This window comes from Phragmites australis, chromosome 14 (genome assembly GCF_958298935.1).
Source record: "Phragmites australis chromosome 14, lpPhrAust1.1, whole genome shotgun sequence".
NCBI lineage: Eukaryota > Viridiplantae > Streptophyta > Magnoliopsida > Poales > Poaceae > Phragmites > Phragmites australis.
In genome coordinates this window covers 26,951,862-26,973,873 of record NC_084934.1, presented here as the reverse complement: position 1 = coordinate 26,973,873, position 22,012 = coordinate 26,951,862, and the positions used below count along the sequence as shown (strand labels likewise).

General features: G+C 52.3%; 2 protein-coding genes across 2 annotated transcripts; both read right to left on the bottom strand.

Moving 5' to 3' along the window:
• Window positions 1–997: 997 nt before the first annotated feature.
• Window positions 998–3,995, bottom strand: LOC133891725 (uncharacterized). The gene is made up of 8 exons (XM_062332463.1): window positions 3,386–3,995; window positions 3,101–3,233; window positions 2,361–2,483; window positions 2,211–2,264; window positions 2,067–2,113; window positions 1,562–1,660; window positions 1,362–1,413; window positions 998–1,249 (listed from the first exon to the last, which is right to left on the bottom strand). Exons 1-8 carry the CDS (start codon window positions 3,485–3,487, stop codon window positions 1,230–1,232), a joined length of 630 nt encoding a protein of 209 aa, XP_062188447.1. The 5' UTR covers window positions 3,488–3,995; the 3' UTR covers window positions 998–1,229.
• A 3,938-nt stretch (window positions 3,996–7,933) lies between these two features.
• Window positions 7,934–8,780, bottom strand: LOC133891488 (protein VACUOLELESS GAMETOPHYTES-like). The gene has a single exon (XM_062332206.1). The coding sequence runs from the start codon at window positions 8,708–8,710 to the stop codon at window positions 8,183–8,185; it is 528 nt and encodes a 175-aa protein (XP_062188190.1). The 5' UTR covers window positions 8,711–8,780; the 3' UTR covers window positions 7,934–8,182.
• Between the last annotated feature and the right edge of the window lie 13,232 nt (window positions 8,781–22,012).

The window sequence follows — 22,012 nt, the reverse complement described above, 5'->3', positions numbered from 1 at the left end:
TTGCTTGAATAGTTGTGTAAATTTTCACGTTCAGCAGGGTGCTGCTACTAATTAATTTGGATAAATCTACCCATAATATGTCGCTGAATAAATCCACGATAATGATATACTGCTCATTTTGTAGCTGACATGTGGGATTTGGTCCAGTGTTAGTAAGCAATATTCGAGTTTATTCCGTTACTCTTGGTTTGGTATGTTTTTTGCTTCACTTTAATATTCGAGCTCTATATTTCTAGCAAAATAAGTATTCCGTTAGTGTGGGTCAAATGGTGGCTTAATTTTTGCTTCCCGCTTACCTTAGTGTCCCCATTTTATTTTTGCTGCCTTCTGCGGCGGACGGAGTTGCTGCACTCCCTCTATGCGAGGGCCGTGCTCCGGCGTATTTCGAACCGTCCGACCTCTGCTGCGCGGTTTCGACGTCGTCGATGTGGTGCGTCCATCCACAGAGGGACCGCGGACTGCGCGCACGGGCCATGTCCAACGCACGGCACCAATTCACGCTGGTCGCCGCCGAGGACCGCTGCGCCGCGTGCCACCTCGTCTGGGGTGCTGCGGGGGGCGGCGCCGGCGAGGAGAACGCTGGAGATCGCCACGACAAGAACGGGCATTTCCCGGGTGCGGGGCACGGCGTCGCGCATGACATTCACGGTGAACCTCGCGCCAGAATCATATGCACTGCGCAGAGGCTGCTGCCTGCTGCTGTCGAATGGAGAACGTACGAGACCTGAAGTTCTCAACACATCGGCTTCGCAAAATTGATAAAGTGCATTTGTTTTGTCACCAAATATTGTGTATGCCACAAGGCAACCAGTTTGTTTATGTTGGCAACTTCACATGTTTTGGTTTCACTTCTCAATCCATATGACTGGCGTTTTTCGTGCAGTATGTATCTTCCCTATGAACACAAGGTCAATTTCCTTTGCAAATGAAATCGAAGTAGTATAACATCAAAAGTGGAGCAAATCCTATTCTTCGATGTTGTCAAAAACCTGGCAAATGATACTACACTCCATTGCATATTAATCACCGTTTGCAGAGTGCAATAGAAAAGCTAGCAACAGTGTGTTTCACTATTCTGATAGGCACGAGTTTCTGATAAAAGCATGTGACATTTTCACAAGAAAGACCAGAACAAATATTGATCTCCAATAACCTAACTAGGTACTACTCCCAACAAAATTGCTGGATGAGTTTCAAATGAAAAGAAAGCAAAATCTGGCCAGCCATATTTAATCATAGCAGTCTTCATCTGTCACACAAAATAATTATTTCTTTAGAAAGCTTTAAAAATGAGCAGGAGTTTGATTTCGAAAAAGAATAGGTTACCGATCATAGAAATAGAAGTTCAAATGGTAACTTACGTGTTTCTTCCTCTTGGTTCCAGTCATCATCATCGTCATCAAACTCAATATTCTACAGGGTGGTCAAGGTATCAAAATGGTATATAGAAGATCGTTATGAAGCTAACTAAAATTTATGCATATCTCCGAAGCTACAAACCATCTAACACCATTTTGTTTTACCCCATAGAAACCCAGCAAACGAGTTCAGTGGTAGGTACCTGATTATAATCATCATCTGAATTTTCGTCCTCTTCTGCTTCTTCCTCTTCCTGTTCATCCTCATCATCACCTTCCTTTTCTGCTTTCTTGTCACCGTCCTACAAGTACCAAAACCCAATTAACATGGTCAAAAGAGGGGAACGAAGTTAGCACAAAAAATAAGGTGCATGCTTCTCGTACCAACATGCTGTACGATGCTGACTAGTTTCATAATGTCAAAACAGAGCCTCATACTGTAAACTGTTTAGAGTATATGTGTATAGACTAGTATTAGTTCTTTCTAAAAGATCTTTTCTTCATCTTCTACATGTCTATATATTGGCCTTTTGGCCCTATGGAATAGAACATGTCTACATTTTGGCCCTTTTGCCCTACGAAATACATCAAGTTCTTAAAATAAATCAGTAATGGTATGACTACAATGAAAATATGCTTTCCAAATTGATTCTTGATAGAAGGGCAAATAAGAATTTTAAAGGTGAAATATAAGGGTGAAGCTCTTGCCTTGTGGGTCTGTTCCAGCTTCTCAAAGACTTCAAGTGCCTTCTCATCTGCAAACAAGGTAAGATCCATGTAAGAGATCAGTGTATGGGACTAATGTCTAGCAGTAGCTGGTGTTATCCATATGTTTTGTTAGATCCAGCAAACCTGAGTCTCTATCCCACCGAAGTTTCTTGTTGCTTTGTTGCCCTCGTCTAGAACCTGAAAGGAACATAATATTGTGTGTCTATTCTGCTGTAGCCTGTAGCCATATAGCTGAAAATAAATTTAAATGTACGTCAATATATTCAAGACTACCTTGTAACAGTTCTGCAGGGAAATTTGCCGGGGTAAGTTTGAGATATGATGCGAGAGCTTCACGCTTCAATTGTGTCTTACGTTTCCTATCAGAAAATCTCTCAATCTCTTTATCTTCATTCTCTGATGATATATCAACTCAGAAGTTAATTAATAAAAAAGTAGAAATCAACAATAATGGTTAATAGCAAACAAAACCGGAGAATGCTTCTGCTGAATTGTTTCTATGATCCTGCGAAGTTGTTTCTATGAGTCTTTCTATATATGTCATGATCAATGATACCTACTACCATAATATAGTATGCTACCAAATCGCCAATGATAAAAAAAGCAAATGTTATAGCGTTTCAGTGCCAATGGAATTAGGCTAGAGAGTCTAGCTTTTGCAATTAATCAAAATTCAACAATAGAGATTAGAGACCATAATAAAAGGATGCTCGGTAACATAAGTAGTAATTTCCAGTAATCTAGAAAAAACACATATCATACAACACAGTTGTACCCAATTCTACGACGAACTACTAGAGACAAACATACATCACCCTCCAGCCACATGATGAATGCTAGCTCACTGATTTCTTACACTATAATTTTAGGAACAATGTCAACTTTGAGCAAGCAAGCAACAAAATCTCGCAATCAGCATCAAGAGGAGACGAGAAGAACAGAACATAAGGATCGTCATCACGATGGATCAGCAAGATAGAAGGAAATGCAGCTATTAAGTTCAGTCATAGTACTTTTCTTGGGAGCATCCTCCTCGAGGTGGTAACAAGAGTGCCTCCAGAACTCCTCGAATTTCAAGGTGGACTGCAACAGTGCCTTCTCCTCGTTGCTCGCCTTGGTGCACGTCATCTCCGGCAGGGTGATGTCCTGCACAGGCGATCCGTCCGGATCGATCGACCCAACTGATGAGTCGATAATGACTTTGGAGGCACACCGATTCTACACCACGCAAGGGAGGCACACCGATTCTACACCACGCAAGGCGCGGGCGGCGGGCGCAGAGAGCAGGAGAGACTGACCGGGAAGTCCTCGTGGGGCGCGTGCTTGGCTGGGTGCTCGAACCCGAACCCGAATCCGCCTCCCCTCCCCCGGCCCCCTCTTCCGCGCCCCCGGAAGGCCATTGTGAGGAAGCGTCGAAGCGGTGGAAGGCGGATCCGGAGAGAGCAGAGGAAAGCGTGTCGCTGAAGGGAGAGGGCGGCGTCGGCGGGGGAGAAGCGTGGAGGGCTGGAGCCCGGAGGTGGAGGGGATTGGGCGGCGACGCGGCGTCCGGCGAATTGAGAGACCGAGAGGCCAGAGGCGAGACCCAGACACCGGGCCGATTGGAGCTACTGGGCTTTTCAATTTGCCGTATTGCGGAGTGCGGATCCAGGCGGCCCGTGGGATTTGCAGATGCAGGCCTCGGACGGCAGATGCGGCCTCAGCCCTCGGACGGTCTTCTTCTTCCTCAGACCTCACCGGCTCACTGGAAATCCATGGGGGCTGGGTTCCGCCGCCGGGGACCTCGGGCGGCCGCCCTAGCTCGTCCTAGTGGTGGATCAGCCCCTGGCGGGGGCGCGCGGACGCCGCGCGCGCTGATGCGGTGATGGATACGGTACAGAGGATCCCGGGCGCGCCGTCGTAGGCCAGCCGGCGCCCCGCGTGCGCGGCGAGGGCGAAAAGGTCGTGTGGAGCCGTCGGCGCCGTCACGCCGGCGACGCAAGTCATCGTCCCGCATGAGCCGTGGGCCGCGGACTTCAAGTTGCGAAGTGGGAGCAGGCGCACGAGCAGGCCCTGTGGGGCTTTGGACGAAGGTGGGCCGGAGGACCTTTTAACATTCCGCAGCGTGCGGCTGGGCCGGGAGGTTGTGGGCATGCAGCCCAAGCAAATTTTGAGAGTATTATTGAATTTTGAGAGCATTAGAGTGTAATTTTTCTTTATTTTTAAACCTCTGTCGCTCTTCCAATAGATAATATAAGATTAGATTTATAAATTTTTAAAATAAGAACATATATTTATATATTTTTAATTTACAAAAATATATAAATAAAAAAGTTCTAGCCGAAGCTAGATTCGTTGTAGTATGCATGGCGTTTTCTCGAGGGCATCATGCTCGACACAATGGAACGACGATAATCCCGCATGCATATAGGCCGCAGAGGCACAAGATCCCAACACCGTGTGCCACCACCCTCATCAGCTCTACACGTGCCCGTCATGCCCCCATTGCCATCTCTAGTAAGCACACATGCTTGTTCCGGGCGTGTTACGCTGGTGGCCGTCATGGTGGTTGTTCATTCAGCGGTGTGGGAAAAAAGTGGCGGTGAAGCAATTGTTTACGCGGTGGTGGTGGACGATCGAGGGCGTGGCTTGGAGGATGGAATGAGCAAGGATCTTTTGGCAAAAAAACTATTTCGAGCACGGCCGCGAGTGGCCAAGTCACCAACGACGTTGTCCGAGCGGCTCACGGACTGAGGGCCTGTTTATTTTCAGCTGCTTCTGATTTTTACTTCTGTCAGAAGTCCAGAAGCCAGAAGCCAGAACAAACGGGTTTGCTGAGAAGTGGTTTCTAGAGAAGCCCCAGAAGCTGCTTCTGAGGAAAATAAACTAAAAGCTGAGAAGCTCACTGAAAGTAGCTTTTCTGAAAAGTTATGCGCTGAGAAGCCAAAAATTTATTATAGAAACCAATAGCCTATTTTCAAAAGCAGCTTTTCAGAAAAGCCAAAAGCACAGCTTTTCAGAAAAACCAAAAGCAGAAGCTGAAACAAACAGACCCTGACTCGCGCTGGATTGAAGGACCGACTGCGAGCCGACTCAGGCGATGGGAAAAGGAGTGGTGGAGGGGAGCGGCCTCTAAGCTTGCTGGGGCTGCTGCGGCTCAGAGAGGGAAATAGAGAACACACGAGCCGCTGATCTGATCCAAAGGAGCAGAGGATGTGGGCTGAATTTTTTTTCTCAATAATTTTTCCTCTAAAACTTTTATTGATATTTTTTCTCAAAAACTTTTTCTCGATAATTTTTTCTCAAACTTTTCTCGTTAATTTTTTCTCAAACTTTTTCATAAATTTTTTGATCCAAACTTTTTCTCAAAACTTTTAAACCAAACTTTTGCTCGAACATTTTTCTCAAAACTTCTGCTCCAAAACTCTTCCTCAAAACATTTTCTCAAAACTTTTGCTCCAAACTTTTTTCTCATAACTTTTTATTTAAAATTTTTGAGCCAAACTTGTAAGATGCTTGCCCAACAACTCCGCAGCCCATCTACACACGAACTCTCCGCGCACGTGGGCCTCGGCCCCCAGCCTGACGCACGCTTCCACCTGGGCCACGTGCCAGCCGGGCTGACGAACTCGTCCGAGACCAAATCACGTGCGTCGTTTTCCTGTCGGAAAGGTCCCGCGAGTTGCGCTGCTCGCGGGTGCGCGCTAATTAGCACTGTCCGATCTTTTGGTTAGTTTGCTATCGATCTTCATCTGAGAAACTTCTTTTCTTTAACTGTTAGTGTCCGCTAATAAAATGGTCATGGTCTCATTGTGTGCTTCCCTGGCAGAGCAGATGCCACATGATTAAACGCAGAGTTATGTTGCATGTCAAACCAAATTGATGCAGTCAGATGCGTTAATCCGGTCATCATTCACGGCAGGAAAAATACTTTTTTTTCCCAAACAAAGGCAAAAACAAAACATCCTGTTCTTTTCGTATGAAGGGAAGAAAACACAGCATGGGTGTACGGATACATTTCAGACAGCACGTTCGCTTTCGAAAAAGAACAACCGATTCTTTTCGAAAAAGAACAAACTCGGTGTCACAAGAGATACATTTTTTGTGACAGTCCCAACTTGCATGTCACCAAAACAATCTTCGTGACTGTTTTTTTATACTTGTCACCAAATTTATGGGACAGTCACCAAAAAATCTATTTTTTTCTAGCGGTGATAACTCATGGCACGAGAAACCAACAGGAAAACCGAAGATACATTACAGACGGTGCGCCACGTTCGCACAGTTGGCTACAGACAGTCGATCTGAGCAGAGTCTCTGCGCTTATTGAGCGCAACACAAAGTACATGCATGCAGGAAGACGAAAGTTACAGAAGGCAAAGGCAATAGCTGAGACGTACATTCTGAGCAACATCTGCAGGACAGACGGACACCGGCCGGGTTAGCGCGGCTACGACGTGGTGATTGATCAATTGTTCAAGGCCGCTGATAGGACTTCGACCAACGGCGATCCCAAGCCGAAGGTTGCTGCGCAGTGGCGGAGCCAGCAGGGGGAAGGGGAACCGGATCCTCTGTCTCGAAGGGAAGTCACCGGTGAACAATATTTTTTCTCTGAGATGGTGAACAGTATTGTAATTTTACTGTAGCAAATATAATGTACACGAAAATACTATAGCGATTATACTGTATGATACTGTATCAGAACTGTAACGATTGATCTCTTACGTTTATTTCCAACCCAACTATTTGTAGAGAAATAAAGTCATAGGTACTATTCACCCATGACTTCACTCTTAAGTCAGAGAATCTCAGTCCAGCAAAGTGCAGTTGCCCCTAAGCTCATTAGCCCACCTCTCCAGGACAATAGTCGGAAGCTCTTGCTACAACTGTTCAGGCCTGGGTGCACGATATTCGCCTTAGCCCAAAGAGCTCAGAATGCATGTGGAAGATGATCAGTTTTCACATGAGATCCCACCACTCAGTTCCTCGAGGAGGTCGTCCAGGACTCCACGTCGCACCGCAGCAACGCCTCATAGTCGGAGGGATCGACGGCGGCCATTCATTCCTGTGATCCTGCCTACTCACCGAGGCCTGCAGGCGGTGGATGCGCGGCCTGTACGATCACGGCTCCGTCATCAAGCGCTGACGCCTCAACATCAGCAATGGTGGTGGTCGTTCTTCCTCAAGGAGGGTGCCCTGTGGGGGCAAGGCCGTGAGCAATGCAGGTGGTTGCCGCTGGCCGCTGCTGTGGGACCTCCTCCTTGCCGGCTGCTTCACGTGCGGCACTGCACGCGTGAGAGATTTCGCCAGGTAGGTGATTTTTTTCACTGAGAAATATGAAATCTGAAGTTCTGAACGGCCAATTATATCATTTGTATCAGTGTGATATAGTTTTCACTTTATGCAAATGTTTATTTGTAGATTTGTGAGAAATGGAGAAACGGCATTACTACTACTCAGGCCAGTGAGAGTGTGAGCCCGCCAAATAAATCTTTTTGCATCTAGAGTAGTTTGGTTTTTGTTCTAGTCAATGTTTTGATATTTGTTGCATCGTGTAACAAAATGTAGCAACGGAACCAAACATGCAATGTTTGCAACACTTTTCAAGTTTTAAAAAAATAGGTGGTTTTCACCCGTTGCTCCCTAAGGATCCCTTTTAGTTTGCTATCGTCACGTGACTTGTTTTTGCTTTATTTTTACAGTGTAGTAATTTATCATGATTTCATGGTGTACGTACTTCCTTCGCAGAAATCACAAAATCGTGGTGTTGTCCATGCATAGCAGCACATAACGATGCAGCTAGACGCACTAATCTGGCCACACATGCATGGCAGACAAAAGACTCCGGGGCCTTTTTTTTTCCAGACGAATTGAAGCATGAACACCCATCTGTTATTTTCATATGAAGGGGAAGAAGCAACAACATAAGTGCACGGTTACATTTTTAGACAGTACATACGGCTGGAGCGATTAAGCAAAAATACGAAGTCGATGATAATACATGACGGTAGTGTTTTGTTCAGAGATTAAAAAACAGAGAAAATACTTGAGGGTAGTAGATATTGGACGCCGCACAGGCGCACAGCTAGCGGTGCCAACATGCATGCCTGTCTGCTGTCCTAGAGAGCATCAGCCGCCATTTGTATGGCGTCGAGGACCGGCGACAGGGACCCACCGGTCACCACATCGTCCACCACTCTGAAGCCAACGATGCCGACGTTGACGCCCCACTTGAAAAGGCTTGAGACCACATTCCGTTCCTGACCCTGCGGCGGCGGTTGCTGCTGCTGGGGCTGAGCCCCATCATCCAGCGGCGGCATGCACCGCGGGTGTACGTCGAAGCTGCACGGCACGCAGCGGTAAAGGTAGCTCCCGTCGTGGGAGGGGCCCTTGCAGACGTCGCAGCAGCGGCTGGCGGTCAGGCGGATGAGAGTGAGCTTGTGCTCGGGGTGCTGGTCGAAGGAGATGGACCGCGGGAGGCTGAAGCACGCCTCGTGGATGTTGAAGTCGCACTCGTCGCAGCGGTAGCCGGTGCCGGTGACTATGCGCTTGCACGCGGCGCAGTCGTAGGTCGACGACCCATCGTAATTGTAGCTTACAACCAAGTGCTGTGGGTGGAAGAAGCTGCGAGCAGTAGCAGGGGCCATCTCTCTCTCTCTCTCTCTCTCTCTGACTGGCTGCTAACTTGATAGTTTTTGTGTACGTTTCTGCAGTTCGCTCTGTAGATTGCCTCCCTCGACGTGAGTACTTATAGATGTTTCAATGCATGCTATAATGGTCTTATTGAGGCCATCCGCGTGCATGCATGTGAACTTCACGTGTATACACCAACGACACTATACGCACGAAGCTGTAGAACTTTTACTAAAGATGCATGTGCTAGTACGTCCAAAGCCAACTGGGCGTGGCAATATTAGTACAGCCTATGGAACAATGGTTATGGCGACTGATTCATGACCCGGCCTACGAGATGCGATTCTTGACAAAAATTGCGTGGTCAACAAACCTATTCACAAGCAACATCCAACTTACTCATATTCTTATTTGTAAGGTGATGACTTAGGCTCCGTTTGGCAAATCCGCCAAATCGAAAGATTAATTATAGTTTTCGATGGAACTGCTTTTGATTGTTTACTCGTTACGTTTGGATATATAGCTGTAACAACATGTGTTTTAGTATTTAGAAAATAGTCAAAATCCACTAGTATTTAAAAAATTAAATAATTAAGTCAACTTAAAATCTAGAAAATATATATACGTGTATATATATATATATTCGTATGTGCATATATATATGTATATTATTATTGGACTATGTATTTCAAAATTCACCGGAATCAATTTCTAAATTCGAAACCTGCGTCAACTCGAGCAATTGCAATTTTGTTTCTTGGTGTCCTTGTTTCTTTGTGTGGCAATTTGAATTTGAATGTTTCTCACATTCGAATCTTATTTTAGTTCTTTTCGGCTGAATTCTAATCCAGTTCAATCCTTGAAAATCGATCTCCGATTGACGCTCCATTCAAATCTTAGTGTGATGTCCTGGCTCATTTCAAATCAGTTTCAAATTCAAATATTTCTATTTGAATTTATATCGAACCCTGGAATAATCTCCCGACTTTTCCTTTATTTCAAATCCTATCCAAAGCCAGATTCATCCAAATCGTCGTTGATTTCGTACTCGTATGTAAATTCGAATCGTTTGAGATTCGAATGCTTTCCAGTTTAATCATTTCACAAATTCAATTCAAATCTGGGTTCATGTTTGTCGGAGGGTTAGCTCCTGTCGCAGGGATTCTGAGGGACCCCTTTTTAGAGATTCGGCTGGGTGGATGATTCTGAATATGTTTGCTGGAGAAATAAATGGATGTAAACGCGATGGCAGGTGGGGTGGACTATTTATACATGTCTATTATGGATTAAGTGTTGCGAGTACTTTCATACTTACGCTGCTTATTTTCTTTTTAGACGGAGTTAGGTACCGCCTACTCTAGCCCCTGGTTGGTTGTCTTGTGGGCAAATACTGCCACCGATTTTTTTTATTTAGTTTGTTCTTCCACTACACAATTTTATTCTTTTGTTGTAAATTATTGTAAATGGTTAGATGCTTAAGAACTTGTAATATAATATTAATTACTCGCTCTTTTTTAAGCTTTGCTATGATGTATATGTCGGAAAAGTATGTGTTCTGATCTTGTGCAAAACATGTGACGGAGAACTAACATGATGGTATTTTGATTAATTATTATAACCTTACCTATATTAATAATCAATTTAATAATTAATTAAAATACTATTTAGATGATTTATCACACCCGCCAACTCCGATGTAGTCGTAGGTCGACGAACCGTCGTAATGGTAGCTTACAACCAAGTGAGGTGGGTGGAAGAAGCTGCTCTATCTCTCTGATTGGCTGCTAACTTGTTATATACTCTCTTCAATTGTAAATGTAGGTCGTTTTAGACTTATACATAAGAATTAAGAAAGTAGATCGAATGATCTTATTGCTCCTTATTTATTCTGTATTTAAAAAGATAACTCATTTATTCGTGAGAGTGATAGTATTTATTAAACAAAGGCAAGAAGAGAATAAAAGAGAAAAAAGTGTATAGAAGTTTGAGAATGACTTATATTTAGAGAATAGTTGAGAGACTAAAATGACCTATATTTGCAATCGGAGGAAGTAGTTTTTGTGTACGTTTCTGCAGTTCGCTGTGTAGATTGCCTCCCTCGACGTGAATACTTATAGATATTTCAATGCATGCTATAATCGTCTTAAGGGCATCCGCGTGCATGCGTGTGAACTTCAGATGACATATGCACGAACGACACTGTACGACGAAGTTCTATAACTTTTACTAAAGATGCATGACTCCGTCCAAAGCCAAATTGGCGTGGCATATTAGTACAGCCTATGGAACAATGATTATGGCGACTGATTCATGACAGATGCGATCCTCGATACAAATTGCACGGTCAACAAACCTACACTTTAATTTAATCACAAGCAACATCCTACTTATATTCTTATTTCAAAGGCGATGACTTAGGCTCCATTTCGCAAATCCGCCAAATTGAACGAATAATTATGGTTTTTGATGGAATTGTTTTTGGTTGTTTACTCGTTTTACGTTTGGATATATAGCTGCTTTCACTAAACCATTTTACAAGACTATATATTCGTTACCTGATAATGACGAACCATAATGTTTAACAGAGCATATGTATCCCTGATGGTTTGGGGCCGTCAGAAAAAATCCAAGTCATGGTATGTACAGTTCCTTATAACAGAAAACATACTGAAGAGAAAAAAATCAGGTGAGAGAAAGACTGAATGTTAGCCATTGATGAAAAAAATGTTCATTTCCAACTTGATTCAACAAATACAATATTAAGTTTTTTTTTCGCAATTGCTTTATCCACGGCTTCAAAATTATACACAACAACAGAAAACTGACTTTACTCATATTAACATACTCATCCCTTTTGATGTCCATCTGTGTGTTGTTTTACACATGGGTCGGGGCTGTTTCGATCATGAATCACATGGTGCGCTTTAGCACTACTACAGAAATAGTTATTAGTGCTGGCTCAAAAACACCATTAGTAATATTTTTTGAGCTAGTATTGTGACTATTAGTGTCGGTTTATTAACCGACACTGATAATGATATCAGTGCCAGCTCATGAAAAAAAACAGTATTGATATACTGAGACTATCAGTGTCGGTTCATAACAAGTAATTGACATTGGTACTCAACTATCAGTGTCGGTTTTTAGTACAAGCCGACAGTGATAGTTTCTGTATCAGTGCCGATTTTTTGTTATGAGTCGGCACTGATGGCCCCTCTCCCTATACAGAATCTAGCCTTTTTCCACAATAACCCAAATAATTTCACATACAACAAGATAAATATACATTCAAGTTTCACATGCATATATAATTATCTCGGCACATATAATATCACATACATATACACATCTCATCTCATTCATGCATATGTATATATGTTATTTTACATGTCATTGATTAGATATCATAACTAATACAAGTTTACAACAAAAGTTCATAATTAACAGAAATATGCAATAAAATTGTAAGAAGTGATATCATTCAATTATTCTTGTTAACCGCAGACCTTGAACAACGATTTTTTGCCTTGAGAAGAATTAGATAACGAACTCCATGGGCTAATTGAAGTGACAGTTTGCGAACAACACCATTTGAAAACATGGTACCACCATTCCGGGAGCCAATCCAATATCGGAGACTTCCCGAAGCATTCCAATCCAATAGAAAACTTTCATAAGCTGATGTGAGCTATCTCCTACCCCGTTTCCCAATTTTTTTTTTAGCTTGATTCGACCCTCGTGTCGTTTAGGTCCAAGTTCAACCTAGCGAGTGCAGTTGCGTCGATCGAGGAAGCTGTCCCGCCGAGCGAACCGTTGGCAGGCGACGTTTGAACTTTGAGATATAAAAAAGGGGGAGGGGATCGATCCGCCCCCCCTCTTTACGCCTTCTTACGATCTTGCTCTTGTCTCCTTCATGCTTCAAAGCCCTTAGAAACCCTTCAGACGATCGGAACGCTTCTCCTCCTTCCTCTCCGCCACCAGACAACCTCCCCTCCCGTCGAGATGCCGTGAGCCGGAGGAGGCCGTCGTGACAGGACTCCGGACAGCGTGCTGCCGGAGTCTCGCCTGAAGAATGAAGAAGCGGCTGATAAGATCAGGAAGCTGCTGGTCCCCGAGGGCCAGCAGGGAGCCGCGGTAGTGACGCTGGCGAACTTCCCGCCGGCGACAACCGTTCCCGAGCGAATTGTCTTGTTCACGTCTTTCGTGGCGGCGGGGTTGGTGCCGCCATTTTCAACTTTCTTCCTTCAAGTCCTCGACACCTACGGCATCCAACTGGTGCACTTGAGCCCCAGTGGTGCTGGCGGTCTTCGCGCACCTTTGCGAGATGTTCGTGGGGGTGGTGCCTTCGGTGACGCTTCTCTGACATTTCTTCGTCCTGCGGCCGGCCGGGAAGAAGAGGGGTACTCCACGGCGGACGTTGCAGGGTGCTGCAATCTTCGGCTGCGAGACGGCTTGGGGGAGCAGTACATCCCCCAGGTGCTGCGCAGCAAATGGGAGGAGTGGCGACGAGACTGGTTCTTCGTCGACGTCGACCCCCATGATCGTCTCGCTTTACCGGAGGTGGCGGCGGAGCCCCGGAAGTCGACGTGGGAGGTGCCACCGTCGGAGGACGCGAGGTTGGAGCCGGTGTTCAAGCGCATCAGATTCCTCTGTGACTCCGGGCTGACCTCGGTAATGGTGGTGGCAGACTTCTTGCGTCGTTGCCTGGCGCCCCTGCGGGAGCGGGCCCGGCCGTGCTGGCTCTACACCGGGCCCGAAGATATCACCCGGACCCAAATTGGCGCAAGCTGGGATCTGGGCATAGCGGAGCTGAGGGGTATGACCCGAGTGGTGACCGGCAGTGCTCCCGTGGCCGGAGATGGCGCTCTGCGCTAACCCCGAGCGTGCGGTGATCTTGGCGAAGCTGCCGGAGTTCGACGCCCAGGGGCTCGTCGACCAGCCGAGGAGCCGGAGCCCCAAGGCCCCCGAGCTCCCTGGGTTGGACGAGGTGGCCAGCGAGGAGGCTGCGAGCAGCCCGGTGCGGGCCGGTGGCCCGGGCGCCGGGTGCAGCGAGCCGCAAGCCAGCGGTAGAGCCGCTGCGGGGAGCAGCCGTCGCACCGGAGAAGAGGGCACCGTCGAAAGCGCAGTGACGGTGGCGCCGGGAGACCGGGGGAAGCGCCCCCGAATCTACATCCCCGTGCCAGATTCCCCGCCGTCGCCATCGGCGGTGGCGGCGTTCTCGGCCCTGGAGCCGCGCCTTGTGAGAATGGGGCCTGACTCGGCACCTGGAGACCGCGCGGTGGCCCCGCCGAGACCCCAGCGAAAGAGGCGGCGGGAGGATTCCGGGCCGGCACTGCCAGACCCGGAGTTCAGGCTCCCGGCGACCAAATGGCAGTATCGGGGAACTACGACCGCGTAAGTTTCATTCTTTGCTTTTTCTTGGGCGCTCTTCGCCCGAACTAGACTTCGGTTTTGACCTTCGCCTATCTCCTGCAGGCCACCCACGGGCGCCGCCGAGGGCGAAGGAACGCCGGCGCTGGCGCCAGAGCCAAGCCCGCCGGCCGAGCCGAGGCAGGCGGACGCAGCGATGGCGGGGCGGGGGGGGGGGGGCAGCGGACGCGGCAGCCGAGGGGAGGACGGCGGAAGTGGCAGCCGAGGGGAGGATGGAGCCGTCGCCCAAACCCTCGGCGCCGGTGGAACCTACCCCGGGCGTGCAGAGCCCGGGGCGGATGGTGGCGGAAGCAGCGGCCTTGCCGGGGCCGGCGGATGCGGCGGCCGAGGCAGGAACGCGGCCATCACCCGAGCGCCCGGCGCCGGTCGAACCTACCCCGGGCGTGCCAAGCCCGGGGCGGATGATCGTGTGGCGACCCTTGGGGACCCCGAACCCCCCGGAGGCGGATCGCGGGGAAACCAGCGCTCCACCGGCACCTGGCCGGCCTGCCGACCCCTTCCTGGCTGCGATCGAGGGCGTCCAGGTGGCGGTCGAAGGGCTGGGCGCGGCGGTGGATGCGAAGGAGGGGCAGCTCGAAGCGGAGCGCGCCCGGCTGGACTTGGAGAGGGCGCAGCTTGCGAACGCGCAGGAAGAGGCCCGCGCAGTGGCTGCGCGAGAGCAGAAGCTTTTGGAAGATACCCGCGCGGAGGTCGCGCGGGAGCGGGAGATTTTGAAGACCGCCCGCGCCGAAGCCGCGCAGGAGCGAGAAGACGCCGCCCGCCTGGCTGTGGCGTCGCGGTAGCAGGCTGCCGATGCTCTTGCCAGGGAGGCGCGGGCGCAAGAACTGGAGGAGGCGGTTGCCGACCGTGAGAAGGCGGCGGATGACCTCCGGGCTGAGCTAACCTGACGAGAGGGCGAGGCCGAGCGGACGCGCGCCAACCTCCAACGTTGGAAGGAGGAGCTCCAGAGAACGGACGGAGATGTCCGACGGTGGGAGGAGGACGTCTCCATCCGGGAGGTCGACAACGAGATTACGGCGGCGGAGCTGGGCGCCCGGGAAGACTCGCTGACCCGCCGGGAGGGGGAGGCTGCCGCGACGGCCTATGCCGCTAGGGAGGAGGAGAATGCTAAACACGAGGCAGAGCTGACCGCCCGTGAGCGCGCTTTGTCCGAACTGGTGGCGCAGACGAAGCAAGCCGCCGGCCCGGCAACCGACGTCGGCTCTTCTGGCGCGGCCGAGGGCCAGGGACTCAAGGAGCAGCTGCGGGCCGCGAAGGAGAAGCTCGAGGCTACCTTCGTCTCGCGGGTCAACCTGCAGCAGATGTTGGAGGACGTACTCCGGCGGATGCGGCGGGCCATGGAGAGGGCCGGCCTTGCGCGACTCATCGCGGACAAGAAGAGCGATGGCCCCGCACGACAAGTCCTGGGGCTTCAACAAGTCTGCGAGCGCCTCGAGGCGCTGCCCTGGGCCGTCCAGGAGCTCGCCGCCCGGGAAGGACGCGGCTTGGCCCAAGCAGTGGCCGAGCACGTCCTGGCCTGCTACCGGAGCAGAGACTCGAACTTCCCACTGGAGCCAGCGCGGGAAGGAGTGGTCGAAGCCGAGGGAGAGGCCGCCCGGGAAGCAGTTCGGAGCACCGCTGCCGAGGTGGCGGCCGGCTTTAGGCGGGAAGTGCCGCCGTCGCCAGCCCCCGGGGATGGCCAAGACGACTCCGATGCCGACTCTGCCTCCGATTAGGCTTTTGTAGTAGTTTCCTCTTCTTCTATTTTTGTCTTGGCTGGATGTAAATATGGGAGCGATCCCTTAGAAATGCTTGTATTTTCCTTGTGAATATAATGGGAGCTTTTCTTTGGGCTTGCAACTCCAGTGTTCTTGAGTACTTAGTGTTTATTCCGATGTTTTGCTGAGGTCTTCGCAGTAGTCCCCGAACAGGGCACTCGTGAACTGGGTGCCGTCGTCGGTGATGATCCGGTTCGGGACACCGAAGCGACTGGTGATGCCACGGATAAACTGGAGCGCCGTGTTCTTGGTCACCTTGATGACTGGGACCGCCTCCGGCCACTTGGTGAACTTGTCGATGACGACGTAGAGGTACTCATAGCCTCCGATTGCTCGGGGGAATGGACCCAGAATGTCCAACCCCCAGACCGCGAAAGACCATGACAGGGGGATGGTGTGAAGAGCCTGAGCTGGCTGGTGAATCTGCTTTGCGTGGAACTGCCACGCCCTGCAGCGCCGAACCAGCTCGGAAGCATCCTGGAGAGCTGTAGGCCAGTAGAAACCTTACCGGAAGGCCTTCCCGACCAGCGTGCTTTACGATGAATGGCCACCGCACTCGCCGTCGTGGATCTCAGCGAGAAGCTCGCCGCCTTCTGCCCGGGAGATGCATTTCAGGAGGACACCTCCTGCGCTACGCCGGTAGAGATCCCCATCTACTACGCCTCATCCCCGGGGATGGACTTTTCCTTCAAGTACCCTCGGATGTCGGACATCCACGAGGCATCTTGAGAACATTCAGCGAGTGCAGCACACTCGTCGGACGGTGGCACCCTGATGGGGCTTCCCACTGAGGACACCGCCGGGATCCCCTGAATTGGGTTCGAGGTTTCCCCTTCGTCCTGTTCGGCAGGCAGGATGGAAGGCCGTGTGAGTCTTTCTTCAAAGACTCCGGCAGGGACGCGCGCACTGGAGGAGGCCAGGCGGGAGAGCTCGTCAGCCAGAGTGTTGTCGCGGCGAGGGATGTACCGCAATTCCAGGCCATCGAAGCGCCTCTCCAGCTTCCTGACAGCTGCCACGTACGCCGCCATTTGAGGATCTGTGCACTGGTACTCTTTGGACACCTGGTTGATCACCAGCTGGGAGTCTCCTTTGACCAGGAGGCGACGAATCCCGAGCCCCACCGCGGCTCGGAGGCCGGCGATGAGGCCTTCATATTCCGCCATGTTGTTGGATGCGCGGAACTGCAACTGCACAACGTACCGGAGTTCTTCACCCGTTGGGGAGGTGAGAACCACTCCGGCCCCTGCGCCTTTCAGCGTGAGGGAACCGTCGAAGTGCATGACCCAGTGCCCGGGATACGCAGAAATCTCTTCTGGGATACGCAGAAATCTCTTCTGGGACGACCTCGGGGACGGGTGTCCACTCTGCCACGAAGTCGGAGAGCGCCTGGCTTTTGATCGCCTGACGACTGACAAAGTGCAGGTCGAACTCCGCCAGCTCCACCGCCCACTTGACGACTCGCCCGGTGCCTTCTCGGTTCCAGAGGATGGGTCCCAGCGGATACGCGGTAACCACCGAGACCTTGTGCGCTTGATAGTAATGGCGCAGCTTTCGGGAAGCGATGAGCACGACGTAGAGCAGCTTCTGAGCCTGGGGATACCTTGCTTTGGCCTCCCGGAGGACTTCACTGACGAAGTACACCGGTACATGTACCCGACGAGCCCGGGCGGCGGCTTCACCCGAGGGGCTGTTACAGCCCCCAGGCTCGGCGGCGTGGTCGAGGTTGGCCGGGTGCCCGGGCTCGACTCCCTGGTCGGGAGGAGTAGAGTGCTCGGAATCGACCCATTGCTCAGGGGGAGCCAAGTGCTCGGGCTCGACCCCCTGCCCGGGGGGAGCCGCGAGGACTGGGGAGTGCCCGGGGGTGGCCGGGAGCTGGGACCCAGCACCTGGCCCCGCGCACTCGTCACGCTCCACCACCAACACCATGCTTATGACCTGAGGAGTGGTCGATACGTAGAGCAGTAGGGGCTCGCCTTCGGAGGGAGCCACCAGCACGGGTGGTGAGGTGAGGTACTTGTTCAGATCGCGGAGGGCCTGTTCGGCCTCCGGCGTTCAGTCGAAACAACCGGTTTTCTTCAGAAGCTTGAAGAGGGGGAGCCCTCGCTCCCCGAGCTTGGAGATGAAGCGCCCGAGGGCCGCCATGCAGCCGGAGAGACGCTGGACCTCTTTGAGTCGAGCCGGGGGTCGCATCTGCTCGATGGCCCGGATCTTCTCTGGATTGGCCTCGATTCCTCGGCCGGAAACCAAGAAACCGAGGAGCTTGCCCGCCGGCACCCTGAAGACACACTTCTCGGGGTTGAGCTTGAGGCGGGTGGTGCGGAGACTGTTGAAAGTCTCAGCAAGGTCCTCGAGCAGGGTGGCGCGGTCTTGGGACTTGACCACGAGATCGTCGATGTAGGCCTCGACGTTGCGGCCAACCTGCGAATCAAGGGTAATGCGAATGGCGCGCTGGAAAGAAGACCCAGTATTGCGCAAACCAAAAGGCATTGACATATAACAGTAAGTCCCCACCGGGGTGGTAAAAGCAGTTTTTTCTTCGTCCTCAACAGCCATGCGGATCTGGTGATACCCAGAGTTCGCATCTAAAAAACATAAAAGATCGCATCCCGCGGTTGCATCTACAATTTGATCAATGCGGGGCAAGGGAAAATGATCTTTAGGGCAAGCCTTATTTAGGTCGGTGTAGTCTACACACATGCGGAGCTTGCTGTTGGCGTTCGGGACGATGACTAGATTTGCCAGCCAGTCGGGGTGGAGGACCTCTCGGATAAATCAGGCGTCAAGGAGCTTGCTGACCTGCTCCCGGATGAACTCCTGGCGCTCAGGCGCCTGCCGCCGGACCTTCTGCTTCACCGGGCGGGCGTCCGGGCGCACCGCCAAGTGATGCTCAATCACCTCCTTGGGGATCCCGGGCATGTCGGACGGTTGCCATGCAAACACGTCTACGTTGGCCCGGAGCAAGGTGACGAGCGCGCTTTTCTATTTGCTGCCCAGGTCACCGCCAATCCAGACGACCTGGGTAGCGCCTTCGCCCACCACGACCTCCTTCGTAAGAATAGAGGCGTCGGCGGCGAGTCAGGGTTTGGATGAAGAGGGTCCCGGGCCCCCTGTGCAGCCTTCGACCTCGGCCTGCGCTGAAACCAGGGCCATGTACGACTGCTCGGTGCAGGAGACGGCATCGCCGGAGTCGGCAATCACGGAGATGGGGCCTGCTGGGCCCGGCATCTTAACCGTGAGATACGCATAAAGCGCGGCCATCATGAATTTGGCGAGCGCCGGACGCCCGAGGATGGCGTTGTAGGGGAGGGGGAGCTCCGCGACGTCGAAGAGGACGTTCTCCGTGCGGAAGTTGTCCCGACTCCCAAAGGTCACGGGTAACTCGACTTGCCCAAGGGGCATGGAGTGCCCGGGTGTCACTCCGCAGAATGGGAGCGATGGCCTTAGGCGCCTGGAGGACACCTGCAGCTTTTCAAAAGCCTCCTTGGAGAGGAGGTTGAGGCTTGCACCACCATCAATCAGCACCCTGCCGACCTTGACATTGCAGATGGTGGGGGACACTACCAGGGGCAGTCGCCCCACGGCTGCAGTACTCGTGGGGTGGTCGGCCATGCTGAACGTGATCGGGGCGTCCGACCACCTTAGGGGCCTAGCGGCTTCCTCGCTCGGGGTTGCCGAGCACACCTCGCGCTGCATGACCTTGATGCCACGTCGCGAGGAAGGCGTGTAGGCGCCTCCGTCGATGAAGGCGACGGTATGCTCGGGCTCCTGGAAGCCGAGCTCGGTGTTGCCGGGGGCGGCCTCAACATCGCCTCCCCCGCGAGACTCGTCGCGCTCCATCTGGCGTTGCTCGATGAGACATTTGACCGTACGACACTCCGTGAGATCGTGCCATTTGGTCTGGTGTATGGGGCACCATTTGCCTGGCTCAGGCCCCGCGGGAGCGGGGACCCTCGCTGGAGCAGGAGCCCGGCCGGGTGCCGGGGCTCTTGCGGGAGCCGGTGCCCTAGCTGGTGCCGGGGCCCGAGGAGGGGCCCTGGCAGGGGCCCTTGCGGGCGTGGGCCGTCTATCGGCGGCCGCCCGGTGTTCTTGCCAGCGGTCGGGCTCTTGGGCCGGCATATGGGCAGGGCCCTGGGCCGGTTCGACAGGAGCGGCTTCGCGCTTTCTTCTCTTCTTCTTTTCCTACCTGTCGGAACGGGAAGAACTTGGCTGGTCGGCGGTGGGGCGCGGAGCATGCCACGCCCGGGCCTCCGCCGCCTTGGCGCACTTATCAGCCAGTGCGAAGAGCTTCGCAGTGGTTTCGATTTCGTGCGTACCTAGCTTTTCGAGCATCCGCTCGTCGCGGACGCCCTGCCGGAAGGCGACGATGACAGCGTGGGGGGCTACCCGCGGGATGGTGTTGCTGACCTGGCTGAAGCGCTGAATAAAACGTCGCAGCGTGTCCCCCTCCTGTTGCTTGACGGTGTGGAGGTCGCACTCTAAACCGGGGCGCGTGAATGTGCCCTAAAAATTAGCCACAAACTGGTGGCAGAGGTCATCCCAGGAGCTAATAGACCTTGGGGGTAAGTTCATGAGCCAAGAACGGGCAGAGCCCCTCAAGGCAACATGGAAATAATTTGCCATCACCTTTTCGCTGCCCCCGGCCGCTTGGATGGCCGTAGTGTAGATCTGGAGGAACTCGACGGGGTCGATGGACCCGTCGTACTTCTCCGGTAGCTCAGGGCGGAACTTGGAGGGCCATTTGACCCGACAGAGCTCAGTGGTAAAGGCACGGCAACCGGTGACGTACCCCATGGCGCGGGCGGTAGTCCTTGGTGGGGACTGCCGGCGAGCCGGGGATTCCTGGCGATCGTGGGCCGGGAAAGAGGAAGCCTGATCCTCTGCCTTGGCCTCCTGTCGGGTTTCCCGCTGGGGCTCAAGAGTGACGCGCGCATCTTCGTGGCCCCTCCGCTCGTTGAGATGCAAGCGGAGGTCCTGGGCTTCGGACGCGGCCAGGGGGGTGGCGCTCCACCTGGAGGCCCCCCCGGCCCGCGCGAACGTTGCCTGTTGAAGAGCCATTTCTGGTAGCGCCATGCTGGGTGGTGGCGCGAGAACTCCCGGCCAGCACCTGGCAGCGAGCAGTGCCGACCAGGGCGACGACGTCTTGGATCCACCAGCCTTCCGGAGTGTTCGGCATTGCCTGGATAGGCGGATGCCAGAGGAGAGCGTGCGCCGCAAGTAGCGCACTTCCGGGGCAAGCCTCGCCGAAGGCGAGCCTACGCCGCAAAGGCACCCGGCGCTGCCTAGAGGCGGACCTGGCGGCCGGGGTTTCAACCACCTGCTGGGGGTCAGACGGTGCACCGGCGGCGGCCCTGCTGGGCCCAGCACCCTGGTCCCCTTGGGAGGGGAAAGCCGCGCGTGCAAATAGTGGCTGCAGCTGAAACGCAGCAGCGACTGGGGCCTCCTGGACGTCAGGCAGCATTTCCTCACTGGAAGTGGAGCCGGAACGCTGGAGACGGTGTCCACCGGCCCTTTTTCCTGCGGAAGAAAACAAACGAACAGATTCAGGGATGTTCCCCCCTACCTGGCGCGCCAGCTGTCGGAGGATTAACTCCTGTCGCAGGGATTCCGAGAGACCCCTTTTTAGAGATTCGGCCGGGGGATGATCCTGAATAAATTCGTCGGAGAAATAAATGGAAGTGGAAGTAAATGCAACGGCCGGTGGTGGGGGACGATCGACCTAGTGCAAAGGGAAGTAAATGCACCGGAGTTTAGATAGGTTCGGGCCGCACGGGGGCGTAATACCCTACTCCTGTATGGATGCGATAACTTACCCTGAGGGGGATCCCTCAGGGGTGTATCTGGTTACAAGAATATAGTGTCTAACTAAGAGCTTGAGGCTCCTTGTTCTTCGGCAGGAGCCCTACTCAGTCTTGCTTGCAATGTTTTCGTCTGTTGGCTTGGTTCGTCGTGGGGTTCGTCTTTTTCGTCTGAGTGTGGCCCGGTCGACTGCTTGGGCTTGTGTTTTATCCAATTTTTCTATATCGTTCTCTTCTCTCCATATGCCGATCCTTTTATGCACTCGCCGGCTGCGACATACCCCGAACGGGAAGGAAGGGGCACAAGTTCCAAGACGCCACGACTGAGAAAGGC

Bases quoted from the DNA above. Each gene is read 5' to 3' on its own strand.
- LOC133891488 (XM_062332206.1), bottom strand. From the start codon at position 8,710: ATGGCCCCTGCTACTGCTCGCAGCTTCTTCCACCCACAGCACTTGGTT.
- LOC133891725 (XM_062332463.1), bottom strand. From the start codon at position 3,487: ATGGCCTTCCGGGGGCGCGGAAGAGGGGGCCGGGGGAGGGGAGGCGGA. The intron at 3,234-3,385 runs GTCAGTCTCTCC...TCGCCTGTGCAG, and splicing joins CGCCCCACGAGGACTTCCCG to GACATCACCCTGCCGGAGAT. The intron at 1,414-1,561 runs GTACCTACCACT...ACCACCCTGTAG, and splicing joins CAGATGATGATTATAATCAG to AATATTGAGTTTGATGACGA.